The sequence below is a fragment of the Alosa alosa genome, chromosome 7, assembly GCF_017589495.1.
Source record: "Alosa alosa isolate M-15738 ecotype Scorff River chromosome 7, AALO_Geno_1.1, whole genome shotgun sequence".
In the NCBI taxonomy this organism is placed as follows: Eukaryota; Metazoa; Chordata; class Actinopteri; order Clupeiformes; family Clupeidae; genus Alosa; species Alosa alosa.
The window spans coordinates 17,006,597-17,028,621 of record NC_063195.1 but is presented as its reverse complement, the minus strand read 5'-3'; the positions used below and the strand labels follow the sequence as shown (position 1 = coordinate 17,028,621).

The 22,025-nt window shown below is 40.8% G+C and overlaps 2 protein-coding genes across 4 annotated transcripts in view; one reads left to right on the top strand and one right to left on the bottom strand.

The window, feature by feature from the left end:
• The window catches only part of trip10b (thyroid hormone receptor interactor 10b), a 24,062-nt gene extending 7,950 nt beyond the window's left edge, over positions 1 to 16,112 (bottom strand). For both annotated transcript variants that reach the window (XM_048249457.1, XM_048249458.1), the window contains exons 1-10: positions 15,774 to 16,112; positions 5,794 to 5,909; positions 5,438 to 5,488; positions 4,750 to 4,897; positions 3,915 to 3,977; positions 3,541 to 3,645; positions 3,054 to 3,182; positions 1,474 to 1,551; positions 1,067 to 1,135; positions 354 to 515 (exon numbers count right to left, since the gene is read on the bottom strand). In XM_048249457.1, the coding sequence (XP_048105414.1) occupies positions 354 to 515; positions 1,067 to 1,135; positions 1,474 to 1,551; positions 3,054 to 3,182; positions 3,541 to 3,645; positions 3,915 to 3,977; positions 4,750 to 4,897; positions 5,438 to 5,488; positions 5,794 to 5,909; positions 15,774 to 15,797 (945 nt within the window). In that variant the 5' untranslated portion in view covers positions 15,798 to 16,112. The remainder of the gene's footprint in view (positions 1 to 353; positions 516 to 1,066; positions 1,136 to 1,473; positions 1,552 to 3,053; positions 3,183 to 3,540; positions 3,646 to 3,914; positions 3,978 to 4,749; positions 4,898 to 5,437; positions 5,489 to 5,793; positions 5,910 to 15,773) is intronic.
• On the top strand, positions 14,989 to 22,025 carry LOC125298648 (microfibril-associated glycoprotein 4-like). Of its 2 annotated transcripts, XM_048249485.1 has the most exons (6): positions 14,989 to 15,257; positions 17,260 to 17,387; positions 17,644 to 17,829; positions 19,410 to 19,506; positions 20,151 to 20,318; positions 21,235 to 22,025. In XM_048249485.1, the coding sequence occupies exons 1-6, from the start codon at positions 15,233 to 15,235 to the stop codon at positions 21,498 to 21,500; spliced, it is 870 nt and encodes a 289-aa protein (XP_048105442.1). In that variant the 5' UTR covers positions 14,989 to 15,232; the 3' UTR covers positions 21,501 to 22,025. The 2 variants fall into 2 exon arrangements, with proteins under 2 accessions (XP_048105442.1, XP_048105443.1); XM_048249486.1 differs by lacking the exon at positions 14,989 to 15,257 and having other exon boundaries at positions 17,227 to 17,387.

Genomic DNA, 22,025 nt, shown 5'->3' with positions numbered 1-22,025 from the left:
TTTCTCTTTAAACCTCAAACAAATGCATGCACACACACACACACACACACACACACACACACATTTGCACCCCCTCCCCTCCCCACCCTACCCTTTCAGGTTGTGTACGTGTCCAGACAGACTTGGGTAACTGTGGGGTCTTGTTGAAGAAGGTGTGCAGGAATGTGTGTAGGAATGTGTGTCTATCAGACAAAGGCACATAGGAAAATCACACACACAGTAACATGCTTGTAACGAGGGTATATTTGTCTATTATCTGGCCTTTACCGTTTGTATGAAGGTTTAGGAGCTGGATGTGTCTGTGAATGTGAACGTGCAAATGATTGATGTGTTTGTGTGTGTGTGTGTGTTACCTTGTGCTTCCTCTTGTTGAAGAAGTCCTTGATGCGGACTTTGGGCATGTTGAGCGTGTTCTCTGAGCTGGCAGCCTTGATGCCCTGGCTGTAGTCCTCAAACTCCACTTCAGCAGGGGGCACCAGACCCGACTTGTGCTGCTCGATGAATGCCTGCGAGTCCTGACAAGCCCCCACCCACAACACAGATGTAGTAGTACACACACACACACACACACAAGTATGCACACACATACACATGTAGTACACACACAAACACAAGTATGCATGCACACACACACACACACACACACACACACACACACACACACACACAACACATGTATGTTATATTTGATACAGCTCTATGAAGACCTGTGAATCCTGACAAAAGGCCATTCACACCAAGAATGATAATGATAACTATAAACAAATATTGTTCTCGTTGATATGAATGATGACGTTCACTCATAAACTATAACGATAACGACATGAAGAACGATATCGTTGGGGATCACTTTCAGAGCAATTTTGAGAATGTTAAAAAGCTAATAGCCAATCAGAACCCATCGAATTTTAACCGTCACATTCATTAACAGAAGGAGAGACTTTGTTTATCAGTGTGAACGCTTTTATCGTTATGGTTATAGTTATCGTTATCGTTCTTGGTCCCCAGAACACGTTCCTCTCTCCGTGTGTGTGAGAGTGTGTGTGTGTGTAAGTAAGTGTTGTACCTGCTTCTCATTGGTCCTGCTGCTGGCCATGTTGATGCCATCGAGACATTTGGTGATGATTGGCATAACCTGAAGATATGAAAAACATGCTGAGCACCTCATTTACTTTTATATATATGGATGGATATATATGAATGTAATATATATATATATATATAATTACGACACAGTAAAGAGACAGACAGGAAGCAAGTGGGAGAGAGAGAGAGAGAGAGATGGGGTGGGATCGGGAGAATGACATGGTGCAAACAATAAAGCTACTTAAAACACTGATGGATTTAACAACCAAGGGATGTCTAGTTCAATTGGCGTGTGCGCGCGCGTGTGTGTGTATATATATATATATGTTTCGGCTGTCCTGTGTGTGTATGTGTGTGTGTGTGTGTGTGTGTTTATTTTTGACTCACCTGTTTCTCAGTGTCCGCAAAGTGAGCATAGGCCTCCGATAGCTTTCTGATGCGCCTCTCGTCCAGGTCTTGCAGATTCTGCACACACAAGCACACACACACAATAATATGCATGCACACACACACACAATAACATGCATGCACAAACATACACATCATATTACACACATGCATATGCACCTGCTGAGGTGTATACACACACACAATAAACTGACTAAGTTTGTGCATGTGTGTTTGTATGAATGTGTCTGTGTGTGTGTCTGTGTCAATGATCTGTATATGGACATAGCCTTTTATGATAAAATGACTACATATCAACCACTCCTTGCAAAGATATGCTATGCATGTAAGATCAGTGACTTAAGCTATGTATGTAAGATCGATGACCTAAGCTATGTGTATAAACTGACTGAAAAGAAAATCTAAACAGCTGTGGAAATCCTGCTCCATATCAGTTGTGATAGGCAGTCTTTTGATCCCGTGAGGGAAATTTGGTCTCTGCATTTATCAGTTGTGATAGGCAGTCTTATTTAAGCAATAAGCCCCGAGAGGCCGTGGTTACACTGATTTTACAACAGCTAAGGGGCGTTGTTAGGAAATAATTTCTAATTATTAGTTAGGAAATAAATTTCAAACCCCCCTTAGCTGTTGTAGAATCAGTGTAACCTACGACCTCTCGGGGCTTATTGCTTCTTTAAAACTGTTACTATAAATACCTGGCAAAGTTTCATAAAGTAAAAGGCACAGCAACTAGAAATATAACCAGTTATTCCTAGATAATTATTCCTACGCCAAGAAATTATTTCCTCTATCTGAATGGTTGCCAAGCAACGATGAGATGCAGCTACTTTAACTTTTGTATCAAGTTGTGGTAGCACAGTAATATGGAACGAAATGCGGTCAAGGTGTATGTTTATGCTGCATTTTACAACGGCATCGAACGTGATTCAGCCAATCACAATCAAGGACCGGAAATATCAGTTTTAGAAAAGTATATATACACTCTTTTGATCCCGTGAGGGAAATTTGGTCTCTGCATTTATCCCAGTGTGATGTAGGCAATGCTTTATGCTGTACCCTTGAGTGTCAAAGCTGTGTCATCTCTGAGAATATTTGAATCCTTTCTGTAAGAAATTTGATTGGTGTATTCATATAAAGAATTCAAATGTGCTTGTATGTGCATGTGCATATATGTGTATATTGAGTGTGTGTCTGTGTGTGTATGTGTGTGTGAGTATGTGTGTGTGTGTGTGTATTGAGTGTGTGTGTGTGTGAACATGTGAGAGTGTGTGTGCATGTGAATGTGTGTGTGTGTAGGTGTGTTAATTCACATTGAATATGCCGCTGTTGTTGAACAGGTTCTGCTCATTATGACAATATGAATATGTGTGTGTGTGTGTGTGTGTGTGTGTGTGTGTGTGTGTGTGTGTTGTGAATGGCAGTGGGTGTGTGGGTATATGGGTGGTGATTTAGAGTGTGCAAGTGTTTAGGAGTGTCCATGTCTGTGTATGTAATTGTGTATGTGACTGTATGTGGGTGTGTGTGTATGTGACTGTGACTGTATGTGTTTGTAAACTCACATTGAAGATGTTGGGGATCTCGGTGTAGTAGAACTGGTTCTGCTCTTTGTTGTACTTCTGAAGCTGAGCAGCGTAATCATTCTTACACTCGTCCGCCGCGTGTGTGCGCATGTGTGCATGCTGCTTGGCCTGAAAACACACACACACACGCACACACACACACACCCACATGAGAAAGTGCAATTAAATCACAGAAACGAGAATTTAGGAAACAAAACTCCGAACTTTAAGTATTCTCTCTACATCTTGGAGTGTAAGATCAGCTGTAATTTGAGCCTATGTGTTTTATCTGTTGGTTTGTGTGTGCGTTTGTTTGTGTTTGCATTTGTGCATGACCAGTTTGACCACAAACTCTACAAGAAGTGGAACTAGAAAAACTACTTCTGCTAATCACTCTTTGTCTGAGTTAGTGTCTAAACGTGTGTGTGTGTGTGTGTGTGTGTGTGTGTTTTATAGTCTGTGTGTGTGTGTGTGTGTGTGTGTGTACCTTATCTACGTCTGCTTTGGTGGAGCTGCTGTCCTGCTCTGCTCGCTCAGCCTGCTGGTTGGCCTTTTCAGCTTCCTTCCACTCCTTTTCAAAGCGCTTCTTACTCTGCACGCACACACACACACACACACACACACACAATGAAATAGTACATTTAAATATAACACACATGAATTACGCATATAGATACGACTACATACCAAGAAATAAAACACACATACTCTCTCTCTCTCACACACACACACGCAAGCGGACATACACATGCACACATACACATGCACACACACCTTATCTGCGCCTTGGACATACACACACACATTACACACACACTCACTCTTGTGGCCACACACACCCACCTGCACACACACACTTACACTCTCCAGCTGTTTAAATGTGCTCTCCAGGTTCTGTTGGGCTTTCTTGGCGTCAGACAGGTGCTGAAGACCAGAGACAAGAGAGAGAGGAGGATGGAGAAAGACACAAAAAGAGAGAGAGGAGGATGGAGAAAGACACAAAAAGAGAGAGAAAGAGTAAGATAAAAATAGAGAGATAACATCTGACACTCACTCACCACCCCCCCCCAATCTCTTGAGCATTTAGTTTTACTGTTGTGAAATTCAAAGGTTCTTTGTTCTGTTTCTTTGTTTTCATATATACAGACAGAGCGAAGGGAAAGAGAGAAGGAAAACAAGAGATGGAGAGATCTTCTAGCAGCATTATTACCACACGTTTCCTTTCTTTCATTCCATTCTTCCATCTCTCTCTCTCTCTCTCTCCCTCTCTCATCTCTCTGCTGCATATATCTCTCCTGAGTTGAGTAATCAGTATGTCATTTCCCTCCGTCTCTATCATCCTACTAACATCACTTGTTTCCTCTCATCTTAGATCAATCTATCTATCTATGTATGTGTGTGTGTGTGTGTGTGTGTGTGTATGTATGCATCTATCTATCTATCTATCTATCTGTTTATTTATTTTCAGACTAATTTTCTCTATGTATATGTCATCTCAATAACTTTATTTCCATCCATCCATCTATCATTCCTCTCTCTATATCTCATACATATCTGTCTGTCTTACACTCTTCCTCTCTCTATATATCTACATATCTGTGTCTTACACTCTTCCTCTCTCTATATCTCATACATATCTGTGTCTGTCTTACACTCTTCCTCTCTCTATATCTCTACATATCTGTGTCTGTCTTACACTCTTCCTCTCTTGCTTGAGCTCATGGAGGATCTTGGTGAGCTCGACACAGATGTTAACAGTCATGTTTTCCGCCACGACCTCCCTCTGCCCGGCGTAGTCATTCAGCTCCGTCAGGATGTCCTGAAATGCCTGGTGATTGGTGAACCTGCGGGGCACACGGCAGTAAGGCCTCCTGTGGTTGGCTAGCCATTGCAAACTATGAACTGAGTTACAACTGGATTGGTTAATCTCTCTCTCATGATCTTACACACACACACACACGCACACACACACACACACACACCTTTCTGTAAACGTCTCTCTCTTGCATACACACATGCAAATTATCACAATAGGTTCCAAACACACTACAGTCTAGCACACAAGAGAGGGATGAGAGAGGGATGTGAGAGGAGGAGAGTATGAGATGAGAGAAGGATGAGAGTGGAGGAGCATAAGAGTAGAAAGGGATGAGAGAGGAGTAGAGTATGAGATGAGAGAAGAGAGGGATGAGAGAGGAGGAGAGTATAAGATGAGAGAAGAGAGGGATGAGAGAGGAGTAGAGTATGAGATGAGAGACGAGAGGGATAAGAGAGGAGAAGCATAAGAGAAGAGAGGGATGAGAGAGGAGGAGAGCATGAGAGAAGAGAAGGATGAGAGTGGAGGAGGAGGAGGAGGAGGAGTATAAAAGAGAAGAGGATCTCACTTGAACTCTGCTTCATCTTTACTACCTCGCCGGTACTTCTTAGTCAAAGACCTGTTGACACACACACACAGACACACACACACACACACACAGACACACACATACACACACAGGGAAAGTGAAAAAAGGGAGTTTCCAATGCAAGCCTGTACCGTTGCAATACAAGCCTGATGTCCAATACAAACTCTTGTACTAAAAGTCTGTCTCTCTTCACAACTCTTGTCCCTAGTTTTGTATCAAATGTATTTAATTTTTAGAATGTATTTTAGACACATGCATACAGGTGTACGAGATTCATTCTGAACTAACATGCTAAAAATCTTTAAGAGAGAGAGAGAGAGAGAGAGAGAGCTTACCGGAGTTGTTTTGCGTAGTTTTGCTCAATCTCGGTTCTCTCTTTGACAAACTTCATATAGCGATCCATCAGGTCCAAGCCTGATAGTGTGTGTTTGTCAATATTATCATACTGGTCCTGGAGTAAAACACACAAACACACACACAACAAACAGGAAACATAATAAACAATTAATAAATAAATAAGCACACAATAGTCTGTGTTTGGCTGTCCAAGGCCACCACTGCAGTCATGGTGGGCTCCAGCGTTAAATCTTAAGCCTTAAGAACTCGGTCAGAGTTGCTCCAGAGATCAGACAACAATAGCACACATTAACCAGTCATCTCATCGGTGTGCGTTTCCTGATTGTGCTGTGGGACCCTCTCCCCCTTCACGGCCATGTGTTGATTGTGTTCAGGAAATATTTTGTCCAGGATGTGACTCACTTGTGGCAGGACATAACCTATCCAGTCCCTCCAGGAGTTAGGGATCATGTGATTTTGTTCATTTCAAAGTGTTCTCCATTTGCACTTGGGGGTCAGGTCAGGTCAAGAGTCAGGTCAAAAACAGTTCCTTCTTTTGGTCTCCTGTGTCATAACCCAAAATATTGAAAAACAAATTTACCACAACCACACCTTCCTTGTCCTCTCAAATCTCACCAATCATGCAAAGCGTAAACAGAGATTGCTAAAGACAGAAGAGGAGAAAAAGACAGAAGAGGAGAGAAAAAGACAGAAGAAGAGGAGAAAAAGACAGAAGAGGAGAGAAAGACAGAAGAGGAGAGAAAGACAGAAGAGGAGAAAAAGACAGAAGAAGAGGAGAAAAAGACAGAAGAGGAGAAGAGGAGAAAAAGACAGACCGCTTCCTTCAATCCTTCCTCCTCTGTTCCACCTCAAGCCATTATCCTGACTAGCCAATCAGATCAAATATCAACAAGCTTAACTCTTTTGGTGTCTGTAAATAAATTCTATGTACATTTTATCAAGCCTTCATTGAGAGTCTATTGACATTTTCTTTTATATGTTGGTTTAATGGACTGTCTGTGAAGGACAAAAAGAGCTTGAGCGACATTGTCAAAGTATGCTCAAAAATCACTACCCAGTCAGAAGATCTCTGTTCTCTCTGGAAAATACAGGTGGTTTAGAAAGCAGAGAGAATATCTTGCCAACCATATCATGTACTCAGTAATGAATTGGTGATCATGGAGTCAGGTCGGCGCTACCATGTGCCAATGCGTAAAACTAACCGCTATGCCAACTCATTCATTCCCTCTGCTATTAGATTGTTAAATGAACATCATATAAAACTCTTAAAAGAATGCACATAACTACAACAATACTGGTTCTTGGACTCTGCTGCTCTGTTCCGTCACTGGTAGGCGAAGTGTGTGTGGGTGTGTGTGTGTGTGCGTGTGTGCGGCTGTGTGTGGCTGTAGACAGGTGATGACTGCTGCAGTACTTACTTATTTATATTTCTTAACATTGCATACATTTATACTCACAAAATAGGGAACAATCAAGGTACACTGCCACTGTGACATGTTATTGCAGCAATAACTACTTAGAACTTGCATAGAATAGAATGTCAGTTCAAGCAAAGTTAAGTCTAGGAGGGGAGGACGAGGGAGGGGGGTCAGGATAAAGAAGATGGTAGTGGTAAGTGCTAGATCAGTGGTTCTCAAACTATGGTACGGGTACCACTGGTGGTACGCAGACTTTCTCTACTGGGAGTCTCCAAGGTGTTTTGTTTTTATAAAGACTAAATAGCCACTTCAAATTATATGTTCCTGAGACCGTACGAGTGGCAGAGCCCGTTCATTGGAGGAGTGCAACAGTCGTAGGTAGGCCTATATCATATCTGCCAATACAATCACAATATCTGACATACACTTAACTCATTGAATGCCAAGCTGTTTTCGGGAGCTTTGTCCTAGAGTGCCAGCAATCTAGACCATTGTTGATGATTTTTGTACAGCCACAGCATATTCTGTGTTATAACTATGAACACATACTGGCTACATAAAATGGCTCGATTAAAAGGTGAGACTTTAAGCTCTCGGTGGGTGCAAACCGTGTATTTCTACACGCCTCTGTTCCTGAGAAATCCCAAGCTAAACAGTGGCTAGTTTTCATCAAAATCGCTGTTTTTTTCTAGAAATGGAGATATAACGTCTTTCTTGAAATATGAAGTGTTGCCTGTTACTTACTTCTGTAAACTTTCCGGGAAGTGATCAGCGAGACCTGGCGAGACTGCCACCTAGTGATAGACCCACGAAAATGGCCTGGTTTTGACCTGACGTCCATGCGTCACTAATTCGACCCAAAGTGGCAACCGAGTTAATAAAATGTCCAGATTGTGCGTTTTCGATCGTCATATATTTAATTTCCATTCATCACAGAGTTCCCAAAATCACATAAGGTGTGTTAGAGTGTCTAGTTTCGTAATAAAATAAAAAAAAAAGCTAAAAACGTAATATTACGTTTTTGGCACACAATGAGTTAAATTATGTTAATTGGAGGAGTGAGACAGTCATAACACATGTCTGTATGACTACTTTATAGGCAAGCAGTAGCGTTTGCAATTTAATGTGGGTAGAGGTAGCCAGAGGAGCTAGATTAGCAGTGGGGTACCATGTGCCCTTTTGGGTTGATGGAAGCTCAGGCGTGCCACCGCATTCTAGAATTGGGGTGGGCGATATGGACAAAAAATAATGTCGATATTAGTTTTGTAATTTTGACAATAACGATAATTAGCGCCGATATCCTTTGAAAATTGTTTGAGTTTCTTTCCAGCTTCTTGTAGTAACAATAACATTACAATAATAACCAATAACCTGTGACTTTTCGACCAAATCAACCAATGCATTGTCACTATGACACTGAAACAATTCCAATTCTGTCCCAACTTGTGTGTGTGTGGCAGTGCTACATTAGTTGAGAGTATCCCAAGAGAAAGTCTGAAGCTGAAATTCCTTGCAAACCTTTACTGTAAAACTAAGCAGACCAACAAAGTACATCTGTTATTTCCTTCGATGTTTAAGAGCAATCATGTAGGCTAGCAATATATATAGTTAGAAGAATAGAAACAAATGTGTTAGCCTATGGCTAATGTATAAGACACATAAATACGGTTAGCATGTTTGATAAAAGTTTATATTTAAAGCGAACTTCAGTCCACTAGGTTTACAACTGACTTAAAATACTGAAAGGCAAACGTTTTTCTCCATATAATACCGTGTAGGAAAAAATGTCACTGTTTAACTCATCAATGCCACCTGAACTAAGTAGCTGCACAAAATAAACATTGGGCTATAGCGTACGTGTGTCCGACCATGTGACTTGCTCTGCTGCAGCCAATGGTACCTCCTTATTTAGTCAATGTATGGGGCTTCAATGCGTAATTTCGAGTGTTTTTTTGTTTTTCATGTAAAAAGTAATTTAAATACTCGATAATGTCAATTTGCACATTGTCATTTTGCACATCAATCACAGTCTTATGTAGACGATATACATCTTGCACACCCCTAGTCTAGAAAAATAGAAGAAACAAATAAATACATTTGAAAAATATAAAATATACCTATTACTATGAGGGTTGTTATACAATGCCATGATAATAATGTTGGGCATATCTTAACATTATATTTCCCATGATAATGACTGGGAATAATAGTAGCGTGATAGCTTTCATATAGCAGAAAGCCCCAAATACAATTTTTACACACTGTATGCTCCATCGCGAAGTGCTTGTTGCTAAAATAATTATTAGGATTAGCTCAATGTATTTTTACATTTACCGTAGTATTGTCGATGGGTTTAATAACACATCAAGGGTAATGGTATTTGGGGAGCCTTGGCGTGGAAAAGTTTGGGAACCCCTGGTCTAGATCATCTGAAAGGGTTTAACCACACAGGCTGGGAGGGGCTGGTGGGGTCATAGTATAATCAGGGTATGAATTAAACATGCGCCCTGTCACAGTACATCGCTGGACAGAACAAATCCCAAACGCTGTCACATTTGGCTTTTCACTGTAAGAGCAGCTGAATGCTTTTGGCAAAATGGCAAATGATGTGTCTATACACTGGTTATAGACTTCATGAGTATAGATAGTTTTGAAAGTGTAGATACAATCTGCCTCTGCCAGATACTGTCACACACACATACTGTAATATGTGGCTTTATGAGGACACTGTTTGACCTTTGACCTTATTCAGTCTCTATTATGAGTCAACATGCGTGTTCAAAGTGGAGAGAGGCTATCTGTCATCTGTCACCAATAAAAGCTCACCGAGGTGAACTTGTAACCTATAGCAACCTTCTAGATAAATGTTAAAGTCCAATGACAACTTCACTCACTCCTAGGAGATTCCTGCGACTACACAGGTATTGGATTATTTGGCTGCCCAAGGAAAATTTGCATTGTGCTTTGGTATTAATGTCCATATTGAAGCTGTTCTCAATAAAGCTTGACAAGTGGATTTGGATCGATTAAATGATTAATTGTAAATGATTGAAAGGGGGAGTAAACTAAACGCTTCCCTATTACTGTATCACTCCATAACTTAAAAGTAACTGAGCATTTTTGTCACTCTCCTAAACTTGGGCTTGAGTGTCAGTGTGTGTGTGTGTGTGTGTGTGTAAGCAAGATCATGAATCAAGTAATTCCCACGCCTACTTCCTCCTGAGAAATTGATAACCATGCTGACCACAGCTATGTGATGTTCATCTGTTGGCCTTACACACACACACACACACATTATACTAGTTCACCTCAGAGGTTAAGGCGAAACTTTCAGTGTTTGAAGAACTTCCCCTCAGAAAGTGACAGTCAAGACATAGGCATGCATGTGTGTAAGTATACACACACACACACCTGCTCGTTGGTTACACTAACACCAAGTCTCTCTCACACACTCACACACATATATAGTACCATCTAGAATTATTGGCACCTTTGGATGACTAAAAACAGGTATAAAAATAATCTTTTGGTGATTTATTGTACTCTCACAATCCACCCTTGAAGGAAAGCAAATTTATTCTGAGAAAAAGAAAATTATCATAAAGAAATAAATATGTTTAACAAAAACACATTGCTCAGAATTATTGGCACCCCTAGAAAAATCTTATATACAAAACCTAACAGAAGCGTTTTCCTATCTAATTTCAACTTATTTAAGTTAATCAGAGTGTCTGTGAACTTACAGAAGTAGTTCATGACTTTCTTTTTCACCAATGTATGAAAATAAAGTGACAAAGGCTAAATCCTTTAGTCAATTTTCAACAGTGGAAAGACAAGAGAATACACTAAATTAAAGAAAAAGAAAGTGTGTTGACATTTGTAAGTCGGGGAATATCTCTAAAAATTAGATACTTTGTTGAAAATGCCTATATTTACAGTTAAGACAATGATTGAAAGGATCTAATCCACTGGAAATGTGACAAGCATGCTTGGACAAAGACCCATATCTTGTCCCCACATACATTATGGAGGATGGAAAGAAAGGAAAAAAAAATTCACAAGAACCACTGTTGTCACCCCCCAAAAAAAAAAAAAAAAAAAAAAAATTGACCTCAGTGCTAATAGATTATTTATTATTTAGAGGGCATGCCAGGTAAAAGCCTGTCTAGTCATTTAATTACCAATGTAAATGGCAGGAGTTACTGAATGGTACAGTGACTTTGTCTGGAAGTGTGGTTGTCAGGTGAAATGAAAATTGTGCCCTTTGGCTAGAAACACTTTAGGTAGGTTTGGCATACATATAAAGAATGACTATACTGAAAAGAACCCCATGCCTAATGAGAATTATGGTGGAGGGGCTGTGATACTGTGGGGTTGTTTTTATTCCCAAAGGCCTTGGGAACCTAAGGTGCACGGTATCATGAACACCAAGAAAAACCTGAACATTTTCAAAGGAAATCTGTCAATCTCTGCCAAGACACTAAAAGTTGGATTCATTTGTTTCAAATTTGCGCATTAGACAATATAGTTTATGACAAGGATAGGCCGATGGTAAGCCTATAATTATGCTGGCAACAAAACAAAATGGTTCATAAACAATATTCTTTTTTCTAAATGCGTATCACCATGGCGACAAAGAAAGAGAAGCAGGCTATGATTTGAAATGTAAGCTGACTGTTTGCCAAATTTGCCAAACAAAATATGGGAGAAATGACGTTTCATTCTCTCTCATGCTGTTTCATTCGTCCCGAAAAGGAGGGAGAATGAAACATTACGCACGTCCCACTTTTGCATAAATAATTCCTGAACAGTTTTGGTCAGGGCTGAAAATGCAATTGCATTTGACAGAGGACAGATAAAGGTTGCTTGCTAGTGACAAAATATTAGCTTTCAGTGTGGTACGCTCTCTTTGTAAATTACGTTTGATTAAAACGTGTTTCATCCGTCCTGGCTATCCCCACTATTTGGATCTTATCTCACTCAATGAACAACATCAACACTAAATGAATGATCATCCGTAAGCTTATCATCGGATAGCCTAGTCATATGGGTAGACATTCTGTGTGTTTGAAATAATTCATTCCATAATACTTTCCATCTTTGCAGAAGAAAAGTTTTGTGTAAAGGAAATTAAAGGCCTGTCTCATATAGACGCCTGTCTCAAATACTAGCCGGTGCAGTTTGGCGATTTGGGAAAAATAAAAGCCTGGGCTATATTTGAAGTTTTTATATATATATATATATATATATTACACACTGTATAGTACATGATGATGGAAGATGCCCTCAGACGTAGATCTCTCTGGCGCGCCAGGATTTTGGCCGGGTAGCGCACCACTCTATTGTTTTTCAGCTGAGCGCGACAAACCGGAAACCGGAAGATGGACTAGTTCGAGGGCAAGCGAGAGTTGCAATTCGGAGGACCGTTTTGTTACAGTCCTGAATTTTTAATAGTTTGCTGGATAAGTTAACAAAGCTACCAGCGGGAGTCACAACACATGGAATTAAGAGGAAAGAATAGAAAAGATTTATTTTCAACCAAAGGATATCTACTGAGACCTGAACAAATTCTCTTTCCACTTTAGGAAATTAGACAAACTCAGCCAGCTACTAGCTAGCTAGCCAGCTAACTAAAATGTTTAAATCATTCAAATTTCCCTTGGGATGACTAAAGTAGGCCCATCTATCTATCTATCTATCTATCTGCACACACCTTGGAAACTAGATGGTAATGATGATGGTAGTTGTAAATAGCAAAGTCTGAAGTACCATCACAGAGGCTAGCTGGTGTTTTTTACTGACCAATGCTTCTGACAGCTTCTTCTACTGTGTAACGTAGGTAGCAGCATTTTCACAACAGCGCCACCTCTGTTCAGGAGAGTATTGCAACTAGTGTCGCGACCACCACGCGCGAGTAGGCTATAAATGGTTACGGCGCTCTCGTGACGTCACATTATCGCACTACCGGTCGGGTTTGGCGAGTATGTAGGACGCTTAACTAGTGCTAACTGCTGACAGTACTCCTGCTGTCCATTCAAACGTTAAAAAAATGCCCCAAGATTAGTGAACTCAAACACAAACCCATTTCATCTATCAGGCCTAATTCAGACTGGTGGTGCCCGGTGAGTGGTGGGACTGACAAAACAAACACACACACACACACACACCAAGCTGAAACAACATTGCCAGTGAGCTCAGCCGTTTCCTACTACTATGCTATGGAAACAGAACTGCTGTGACATAGGGACTAGGGATGTGATCATGGTTGCACACACCGCACCCCAAGGTTGTGTGTGTGTGTGTGTGTGTGTGTGGGGGTGGGTGAGAGAGAGCAGTAATGTCATCTATTGCTGGGGGTTCAATTTTGAGAACTAAACTGTTGTCATTTCTGTGACTGGCACATTGTTTGATATTGTGTGTGTGTCTGTGAAAAAAGGAGAGAGAGAAAAGGAGAGAGAGAGAGAGAGAGAGAGAGAACACATACACAAGCTAAAGGCAGATATTTCTCACTGCTTACACTCTTAGAGAACATACAAAAGAACACATAATTAAACTTTAACTCAAGCTAAAGGCAGATATTTCTCACTGCTTACACTCTTAGAGAACATACAAAAGCAGAGACATATTTTTTCAATTAAACTTTAACTCAAGTGTACACCCACCCATCCATCCACACACACACACTTACATCACTGGTGAATTGTCAGTGTTGGCTGACTTGTGTGGGTGACTCCCTCTGATCCTTGGGGACTTATACACTCCCACACACACACACATGAGTGTATACATACACATACACCAAACCTGGGGAGAGAGAGTACACAGAAATGTACACACACAAATATACACATAAGTGTATAGAAACACAAACATGTGTACACAAACATGTGTACACACACAAACAAAACACATAAGTGTATAGAAACACAAACACACTCACATACATACACACACAAACACATACAGAGAGAGAAAAAATGTGCACACACACAAATAAAAACATATAAGTGTATAGAAACACAAACACACACTCACACTTGTACACTCATCCCATCAGAATGTCCATTCTCTAAGACCCACATTCTTCAACACACCCACATGAGTTTGTACAGAAACACACACACCCACACACAGTCAGACTCAACCATTTAGAACCCCCCCCCCTTCCTTCCTTCTTTCAGCCTGTCTCCTGCACGCACGCACGCACACACACACTTTCATGATGTCCAGTCAGAGGACATTGACTCTGTTTAATTTGCTCAGTGAAATCAAACCCTTCTCCACACACATGCATGCATGCTACACACACACACACACACACACACGAGTATGTCAGGCAGACAGGTCTGAAAAAGGGCCACCATGTCACAGCTGTCCACAGGGGATTCCAAGGCCTACTTCACACACAAAACCAGGCCCACCATCCACTGACGATGGATGCCCATTCTCTCTCCCACTCTCTCTCTCTCTCCTCAGAGATACAGGCACACTACTCCTCTTGCTCCCTCACCCCCCACTCTCTGTGCTGCTACAGTGTTCTAATTCTTGAGAGTTCTATATGAGGAATCTAGATCAGTGAAAGAATAACACCATGATGGACTCCTCTTTTCCTCTCAGAGAAACACATAACAAAACATCTCCCTGTTCTGCTTTCCATTGCATGTGTTTGTGTCAGTGGTGTGTTGTGTGTGTGTATTGGGGGGTTACACTCACCCAATAACATGTATGTAGCAAGGTAATGGTGATAGTCTGCTAATAAATTAATAAATTGAAGTTTGGTTGGCAGAAAGACCCTGTCAGCCACACCCAACACAGATTCCTAAAGGTGACTGACTACAGGTAGCCTTGGCTTTTTACTTGGGACCCCCCTCCGTGGGAAATCGTTTGGTCCACTCAAACTGGGTGAACCCAGCTGTCACATACACCATTAGTCAGAGGTGGGAAAACAGGCTTCAGTGAAAATCCTTCCTTGTACTGGTTCTACCTGGACACACAGGAAATGTCACTTCAACTAAGAGTTGTGGGTAATTATAGTTATAAGTTTCGCAAATGTACAGGACTTTTTGAAGCTGGGTTTCCCAACTAGCAGTTCATGTCGGAGTCGTGTTCACGAGTGTTGGCCTCCATCCTCAAGAACTAAGAGTCAGATTCGAGTTAGGCTTTCACATAATAGGCCAGCCACTCAAAACACGCAACATGGGCTACCATGCAAGACGAGACTGCAACTTCGGTTGCACAACTTCTCTAACCTCTCGGCTACATGATCGATAGAGAGACTCAGCCATTCACTGCTGTGCGTAGTAGCCTATAATGTTCACAGGTAAATGCGAGCCAAAAAAGGCTATAGGACTACGACCAGGTGGAGAAGCCGGAAAACCTGTTTGACCATCAGGTGAACTGGTTGACAAATTACTATAGCTCACACACTTGGCAAATTGTGTTTAGAATAGTTTTAAAACACCACACAAATGCGTTGCCAAAGTCAGCGCAGTTTCTTTGGCACCGTTCATGTCGCACGCAACAAATTAATTAAAACTTACCCACAAATCTGTGCCCCACGTCATGTTTTCAAGGTTTGTTCCCAACGCTTTTATCCTGAAGACTAAAGACGAGAGTGGAAACAACTTCGACTACTGTGGTTGATAAAGAATGCGTCAGGAACAGATTTGTAACGCATCGCCAAGAGGGGAAATCTCCAGCTCTCTCCCTCTCTCTCTTCCTCGAGGTTTGAGTGCGCTCGACTGTGTTACTCCAAACGAATCCAATTATCTTTCCGTCTCGTACCCTGAAACAAGTCACGTTTTTTTTTTGTTCTCGTTTCTCCAGTCGGAAGAGGGAGGTATTCCCTTAGCTCTTCCTCGCGCTGTTCTACTCACCTCTCCTCAAGAACACTACTGTGCCTTAAAGGAGCCGCGGCAGATATTTTACAGTGCGCAAAAGTCTAAAAGTTATTTCCTGCCTCGACCCAGTTAATACAGTAGTAACCTGCCTGCACACAGTCACATACGTGAAATATTAGTTATTTAGGTAGCCTACAATGGGTTAAGGGTTTGGGTTTTCAAGTTTTTTTTTTTTTCTCAATAGAGACATTTCCTGAAATTACGTAGGCCTACACCACACTCATCTAGGAAAGCCTACAATCGAAAAATATAAGAAAGATATATATATTTTCTGTCTACAACGAATAGCCTATATGCCACCATCTGCAAAATATTAATAATAATAATAATAATAATGACAATAAAAAAAACTTAACTCTAATGTCACACACCTACCTCTATTATATTATATTATATTATTAGAACTGCAGAGCTGCTCCCTTTCTTTTATTTATTCATAAGGCTTTGATAGTCAGATGGTCCCATGCAATCCCTGAATCAGCCAGTGGATCAGTTCGACAATCCCACAATGTTAAGTTTGACATTACCTATCACACCCTATGTAATACAATCAAGACTGTAATAACCATAGCACGGTACACAGCCTTATCATGTAATAAAAGCTGCTGTAAATTATTGCAGGGAGACCAAAGTCTTGCATGTGTTGATATGATTGGTTATTTAGTGGGAAACAGTGACACACTGTGGCAATGAGAAGCATATACACCCTGAAGTGCTGCTTCACACGTTTCATGATAATGTATGTGATGTATTTGTGGGTGTATGAGATGTTCTGATCATTCACTAGCCAAAGAAAAACAAAGTGTGATGATTAGGGAGTGTGTGTGTGTGTGTGTGTTGACTAACCCTTTATTTCATCACTGATTGGAAATGTTGCCAGTGATAGCCAAAAACCAGGCTGATTGGACCCCATCCCACAGCTCCACTAACCAATCACATGGTCTCAATGCCTGACATGTTATTCCTTCTTTTGTGAAATCTGAGTCGACCATTATGTGCAAAAGAAAGAGAGAGAGAGAGAGAGAGAGAGAGAGAGAGAGAGGGAGAGGTATTTATGGGTCTGGGTGGGATATGTTTGTTTTGTAAGGTGTAGTTGAAGAGTTAAACCTGATCACCCATTCAAGAGACAACCAGAGACCAGAGCGGACAGAGAAGAGGGAGACAAAGACAGAGAAGAAGAAGAAGAAGAAGAAGAAGAAGAAGAAGAAGAGGAGGAAGAAGAACAAGAAGAAGGCCATTTCCAGCAAAATGAGGGTAATCACAGACAAGTTTATCATTTGTTAGGTTAGATAGATTTGGTGGGGAAGGGTTGTTGAATGTGAAAAGATCACAACAAAATGTTTGAAAGTGGAATGAGGAATGTGTTACCACTGACATTGTAATGTGTAGTGATGTGTAATGTGTAGGTGTTTTCTGGTGTATTCTGTCATACAATATGCACAAGTTCTCATAATCCTATGCAAGTTTATATATATATATATATATATTGGAAAGTGTGTGTGGTTCTCAGGTTCTCGTTCTCCTGCTCGGCCTGGTTCCTCTCTCTCTCGGTTCCATGTGCCTGCCGCTGGACTGTGCTGACATCCACTCCCATGACAGCACCAAGCCCAGTGGGGTGTACTCCATCTTCCCTGGGGGGCCCGTCTCCCCCCTGCAGGTCTACTGTGACATGGAGACCGATGGGGGAGGATGGACGGTGAGTTGCCTCAGCTTGTAGTCTAGTGGCAGGGAGTTCATTTCTCATATGGAATAAGCAGGGTTGGGATTGTAATGCAATAGGTTACAAATTAGTTTCCCTGACAACAGGTTACAGATTACTAGTTACCCTGATAATAGGTTACAGATTAGTTACCCTGATAATAGATTGTAGACTACTGCGATATAAAATGTAACAAGTAACCTGGGGCGGAGCCAGAGGGGTGGCTCCGTGTGGCACAGGCCACCCTTGAGATTCGATTGGCCACCCCAGGTGCCACCCCAAATCTAGTCTCACGATTGGCCATTAACATGGTATAAAGGCGGGACCTTTCTTGATGCACTTGCAGCAGTGTGAAGTGTCAGACGTCAGAAATGTAAATTGGCAAACACACTTGCCTTTATTGGCCTGCGGCACAATTGAACTGCAGAGCGAAAGGTTTTCCCGATCAGGAAATACTCATTAATCACATAACTTTGTGTAGGCTTAACAGAGGTAGCCTAAATATCGGTGCCTATGGCGATGACAGCTTTAAAAAAAAAAAATTTATTTCACTTGTCTCGCTGGATTGAAGGCAGAATGTGGGCCAATACACTCCTTCATACCAACCTCAAGTTTCTTGTTCTTAAGAAACTGATGATTAATTATATAATCGGAAGACATGGAACCGGTTATGGTTGCCCTGCAACAAGTTACCCCATGTGAAAATTTAATTAATAATTTGCCCAGACTTGTTGTGATCATAATATTGAGATTCAGGAAGATGAAATTGCTCTCATACACAATACACTCCTTCATACCAACCTCAAGTTTCTTGAGAAAATAAACAAATAGACAAAAAGCAGGTCAAATTATTGTAACAGCTACAAAATAGATGGCCATAGAGTGGGGGAAATCTCTTGGATGAGTATATTTTGTGTATCTTCATTTACAGTAATATAATAAAATTGATTATATTTTAATGTCCCCATGATGGAATTTGTTTTAGAACAGCATAGCCCAGTGACAGACAACTTAGATAATTAACTTTAATATGTTTGTATTACATTTTATTCAAATACAGAGACATTTTATGTGAGAGTAAGGTATTTGTGTTTTTGTCCTTCAATTTATGAGTATGGTGTTTGCATCTGGTTTCCCTAATGTATTTGTGCTAATTTCACATCTTGAGCCTGTTTCTGTTTATCTGGGTGTTTTGCCTCATGCCACCTTTGAATTAATCATTGCCTCACTAGTGCCACCCTTGTTAAAAATGTCTAGAATCGCCACTGCAAGTAACATAACTATTTAGATTACTTCATCAAATGAATGTAACTTATTGCATTTAATTTCCTTTTGAATGCCACACTAGAGTCAGGGAAAATTCAAAGAGAATAGACAACTATATAACATTAATAATTTGAACAAATACTGCCAAATTAATGGAGTCTGTCTCGACAGAAAACACATACCAAGTAAAAGACTGAATGGTGTATTCTCTATATATGCGGCTATATGCGGCTTTATATTAAAACATGATAACATGGTAATCTAATGGTAAATAGTAAATACTCTTTCTGACTGTTTTTTCTTTCTCCCAGGTGTTTCAGAAAAGGATGGATGGGTCAGTAAACTTCTACAGACCCTGGGATCACTACAAGAAGGGCTTTGGTGACCTAACTAGTGAATACTGGCTAGGTACGTAGTCAAATACAGGCTACATGCTATGTTGCTGAACACTGCACATATATTGAACCACAAGTATGCACATACACAAATACATAAAACATACACAAATACATTAAAACACAATGAAGAACTAGCCACTTAAGATAACAGCCAATGGAGTTTTTTTCACCCACAGCAAAAACAGCTGGCACAAATTAAACTTGTATATTATGAATTATAGCAATGCATCCAGCATCATCCTCCTTTAAAAGTTGATAACTTGAGTTTTTCATAACAGCTAGTAGTAACACCTAGCCAAAAGAAAAGATTAATTATACATAGGGGAGAGTTGGATATGGTGGGGCTGCACACAATTCAGGGTCAGTTGAGAAAAACCTGCCCTACTCTGGTTGGTTGTTGATTGGCCATTCTGGGTAATCCCTTATCTGTAGACCTAGGAATTTACATTACAGTTTTCTATTTATATATCCAAAGCGAATTACATGTGTCAATTATATTACAAGGGGCCACTGTCCCCGGTTAGGTGCCTTGCTCATGGGCACAATGGTGGAAGCCAGGTCTTTTCAGGCTACTGCAGACTAGCCCAGCTCTTTAGCCACTACGATGATGACGTCTTCTCTAGTTGGCTTGTTTGTGTGCCTACCCGTGTGTAGGCCTGGACAACATCGTGCTGCTGACCATGAGGAAGAGGAATGAGCTGAGGGTGGACATGGAGGACTGGACTGGGGGAAAGGCCTACGCCCACTACGCCTCCATTTCTGTGGACCCAGAGCAGTTGGGCTACACATTACACCTGGGTGCTTTCACCACTGGTGATGCAGGTGAGGGTCACAGCAGGCTGCACCAGCAACGTAACGGAAGTCTTCCATTTGTGGAGGAGCATATGCTGAAACAATTACCATCCACTATAATCAATGAATCAATGACACTGACTACACCAGATGTGATGGTGACACGTACATTTGAAAAATTAGACTAGTCCTCTAGTATTCTATTGCATATTCAGCGGATGGAATGTTTCAATTATATATATAGGCAGGTCCACCTTTCCTTAAGCTGCTATCATTTAACATTCACCTTATTCACCTGGGGGCCATTTGTAAACCAAAATGAGGCTGAGGGGTACGAAAACCAGGAAGTTTATTAGATTCGAGTCTATTGCACTGACCTACAAATTCAAAATGAATGGATTCTGTCATCAGTTTGACTTGCACTATAATGCCATTGAGAAGCTTCATATGCCTGTATGAAAACTAGTTGACCAATCAAATCATGTGCTTAATATGATGATAGACAGATGAGGGTTCTTTGTTACACATCACCTGAGCGTGCTTTGGTTGATTTTGATGTTGTTTTGTTTTGTTTACAACAAAAAGGCTGTTGCTAGAGAAGCTAAAGATCAGATGTCGCTATCACATCTGTTGAACAAGATATTGGCAGCGCAATAGCTTTAAAAAACTAAGAGAAAACAGCAATTAAGGAATTTGTCGAGAAGAAAGATGTTATGGCAGTTCTCCCTACAGGATTCACGGTTCTTCGCTCTTATTGGTTAGGTCTGTCCAATTGTGTGCCGAGGAATTTTTTCCATGTATTGGTTAAAACACGTACGCCCCATAATCACGTTCTGGTGGTGCAGTATCAGACTCAAATTCTGAATTGAGTATGGCCACGTCAGGCTAGCACAGAAACCTACCTGCAATGTAAATGACAAAAAAGTAATGACATCTCTCTCCTCAGGTGATGCACTGAAGAATCACAATGGCATGAAGTTCACCACCTTCGACAAAGACCAGGACACCTGGGATAAGAACTGTGCCAGCTCCTTCATGGGCGGCTTCTGGTACCTGAACTGCCATGACGCCAACCCCAACGGGCTCTACATACCAGACTCAGCTTCTCCTCATGGGCCGGTGTACGTCAGCTGGGACACCTGGAAAGGGAACACATACTCACTTAAGACTATTACAATGAAGATGAGGTCACTGTCCCAGTGTAGCAATTAGATGTCCTAGTGTGTGTGTGTGTGTGTGTGTACAGTGCTGTGGTCTAGGAAACCTGGTGAAGAAACAGCTTTCCCAGCACAACATGACATAGCTAAATATTTTGTCTAGCTAAATCAGTTGCAGATTGGCTTGTAAATATAAGCAAACTGCAGCTTGCAAGTGTACAATGAACTGGATTGTATGCACGCATACAAACACACGGCACAGACACACACATACACAAAGCGAAAATAATACACTACTGTACAATACTGTAAACCTGGATAGTCAAAATAACTCAAAATAATCATTCATAACTGTTATATAAAATGCTTAAAGAGCAACTCAACTGTCTTGAGTATTACTTAGATATCCATGATAATTTACATTACCACCAACTTTTAAAAATAGTTTTTATATAACTTTGCTAATGCTAGTTGTGATAAAATACCAATTTGGAAAATGTGTCTTTAGGTTGTAATGTACAGTAATGTATGTATAAACCACATGGTGGTGTTTTATCCAAATAAAAAAGACACACACTGA

Bases quoted from the DNA above. Each gene is read 5' to 3' on its own strand.
- LOC125298648 (XM_048249485.1), top strand. From the start codon at position 15,233: ATGTCACTTCAACTAAGAGTTGTGG. The intron at 17,388-17,643 runs GTAATCACAGAC...TGTGGTTCTCAG, and splicing joins CCATTTCCAGCAAAATGAGG to GTTCTCGTTCTCCTGCTCGG. The intron at 17,830-19,409 runs GTGAGTTGCCTC...TCTTTCTCCCAG, and splicing joins CCGATGGGGGAGGATGGACG to GTGTTTCAGAAAAGGATGGA.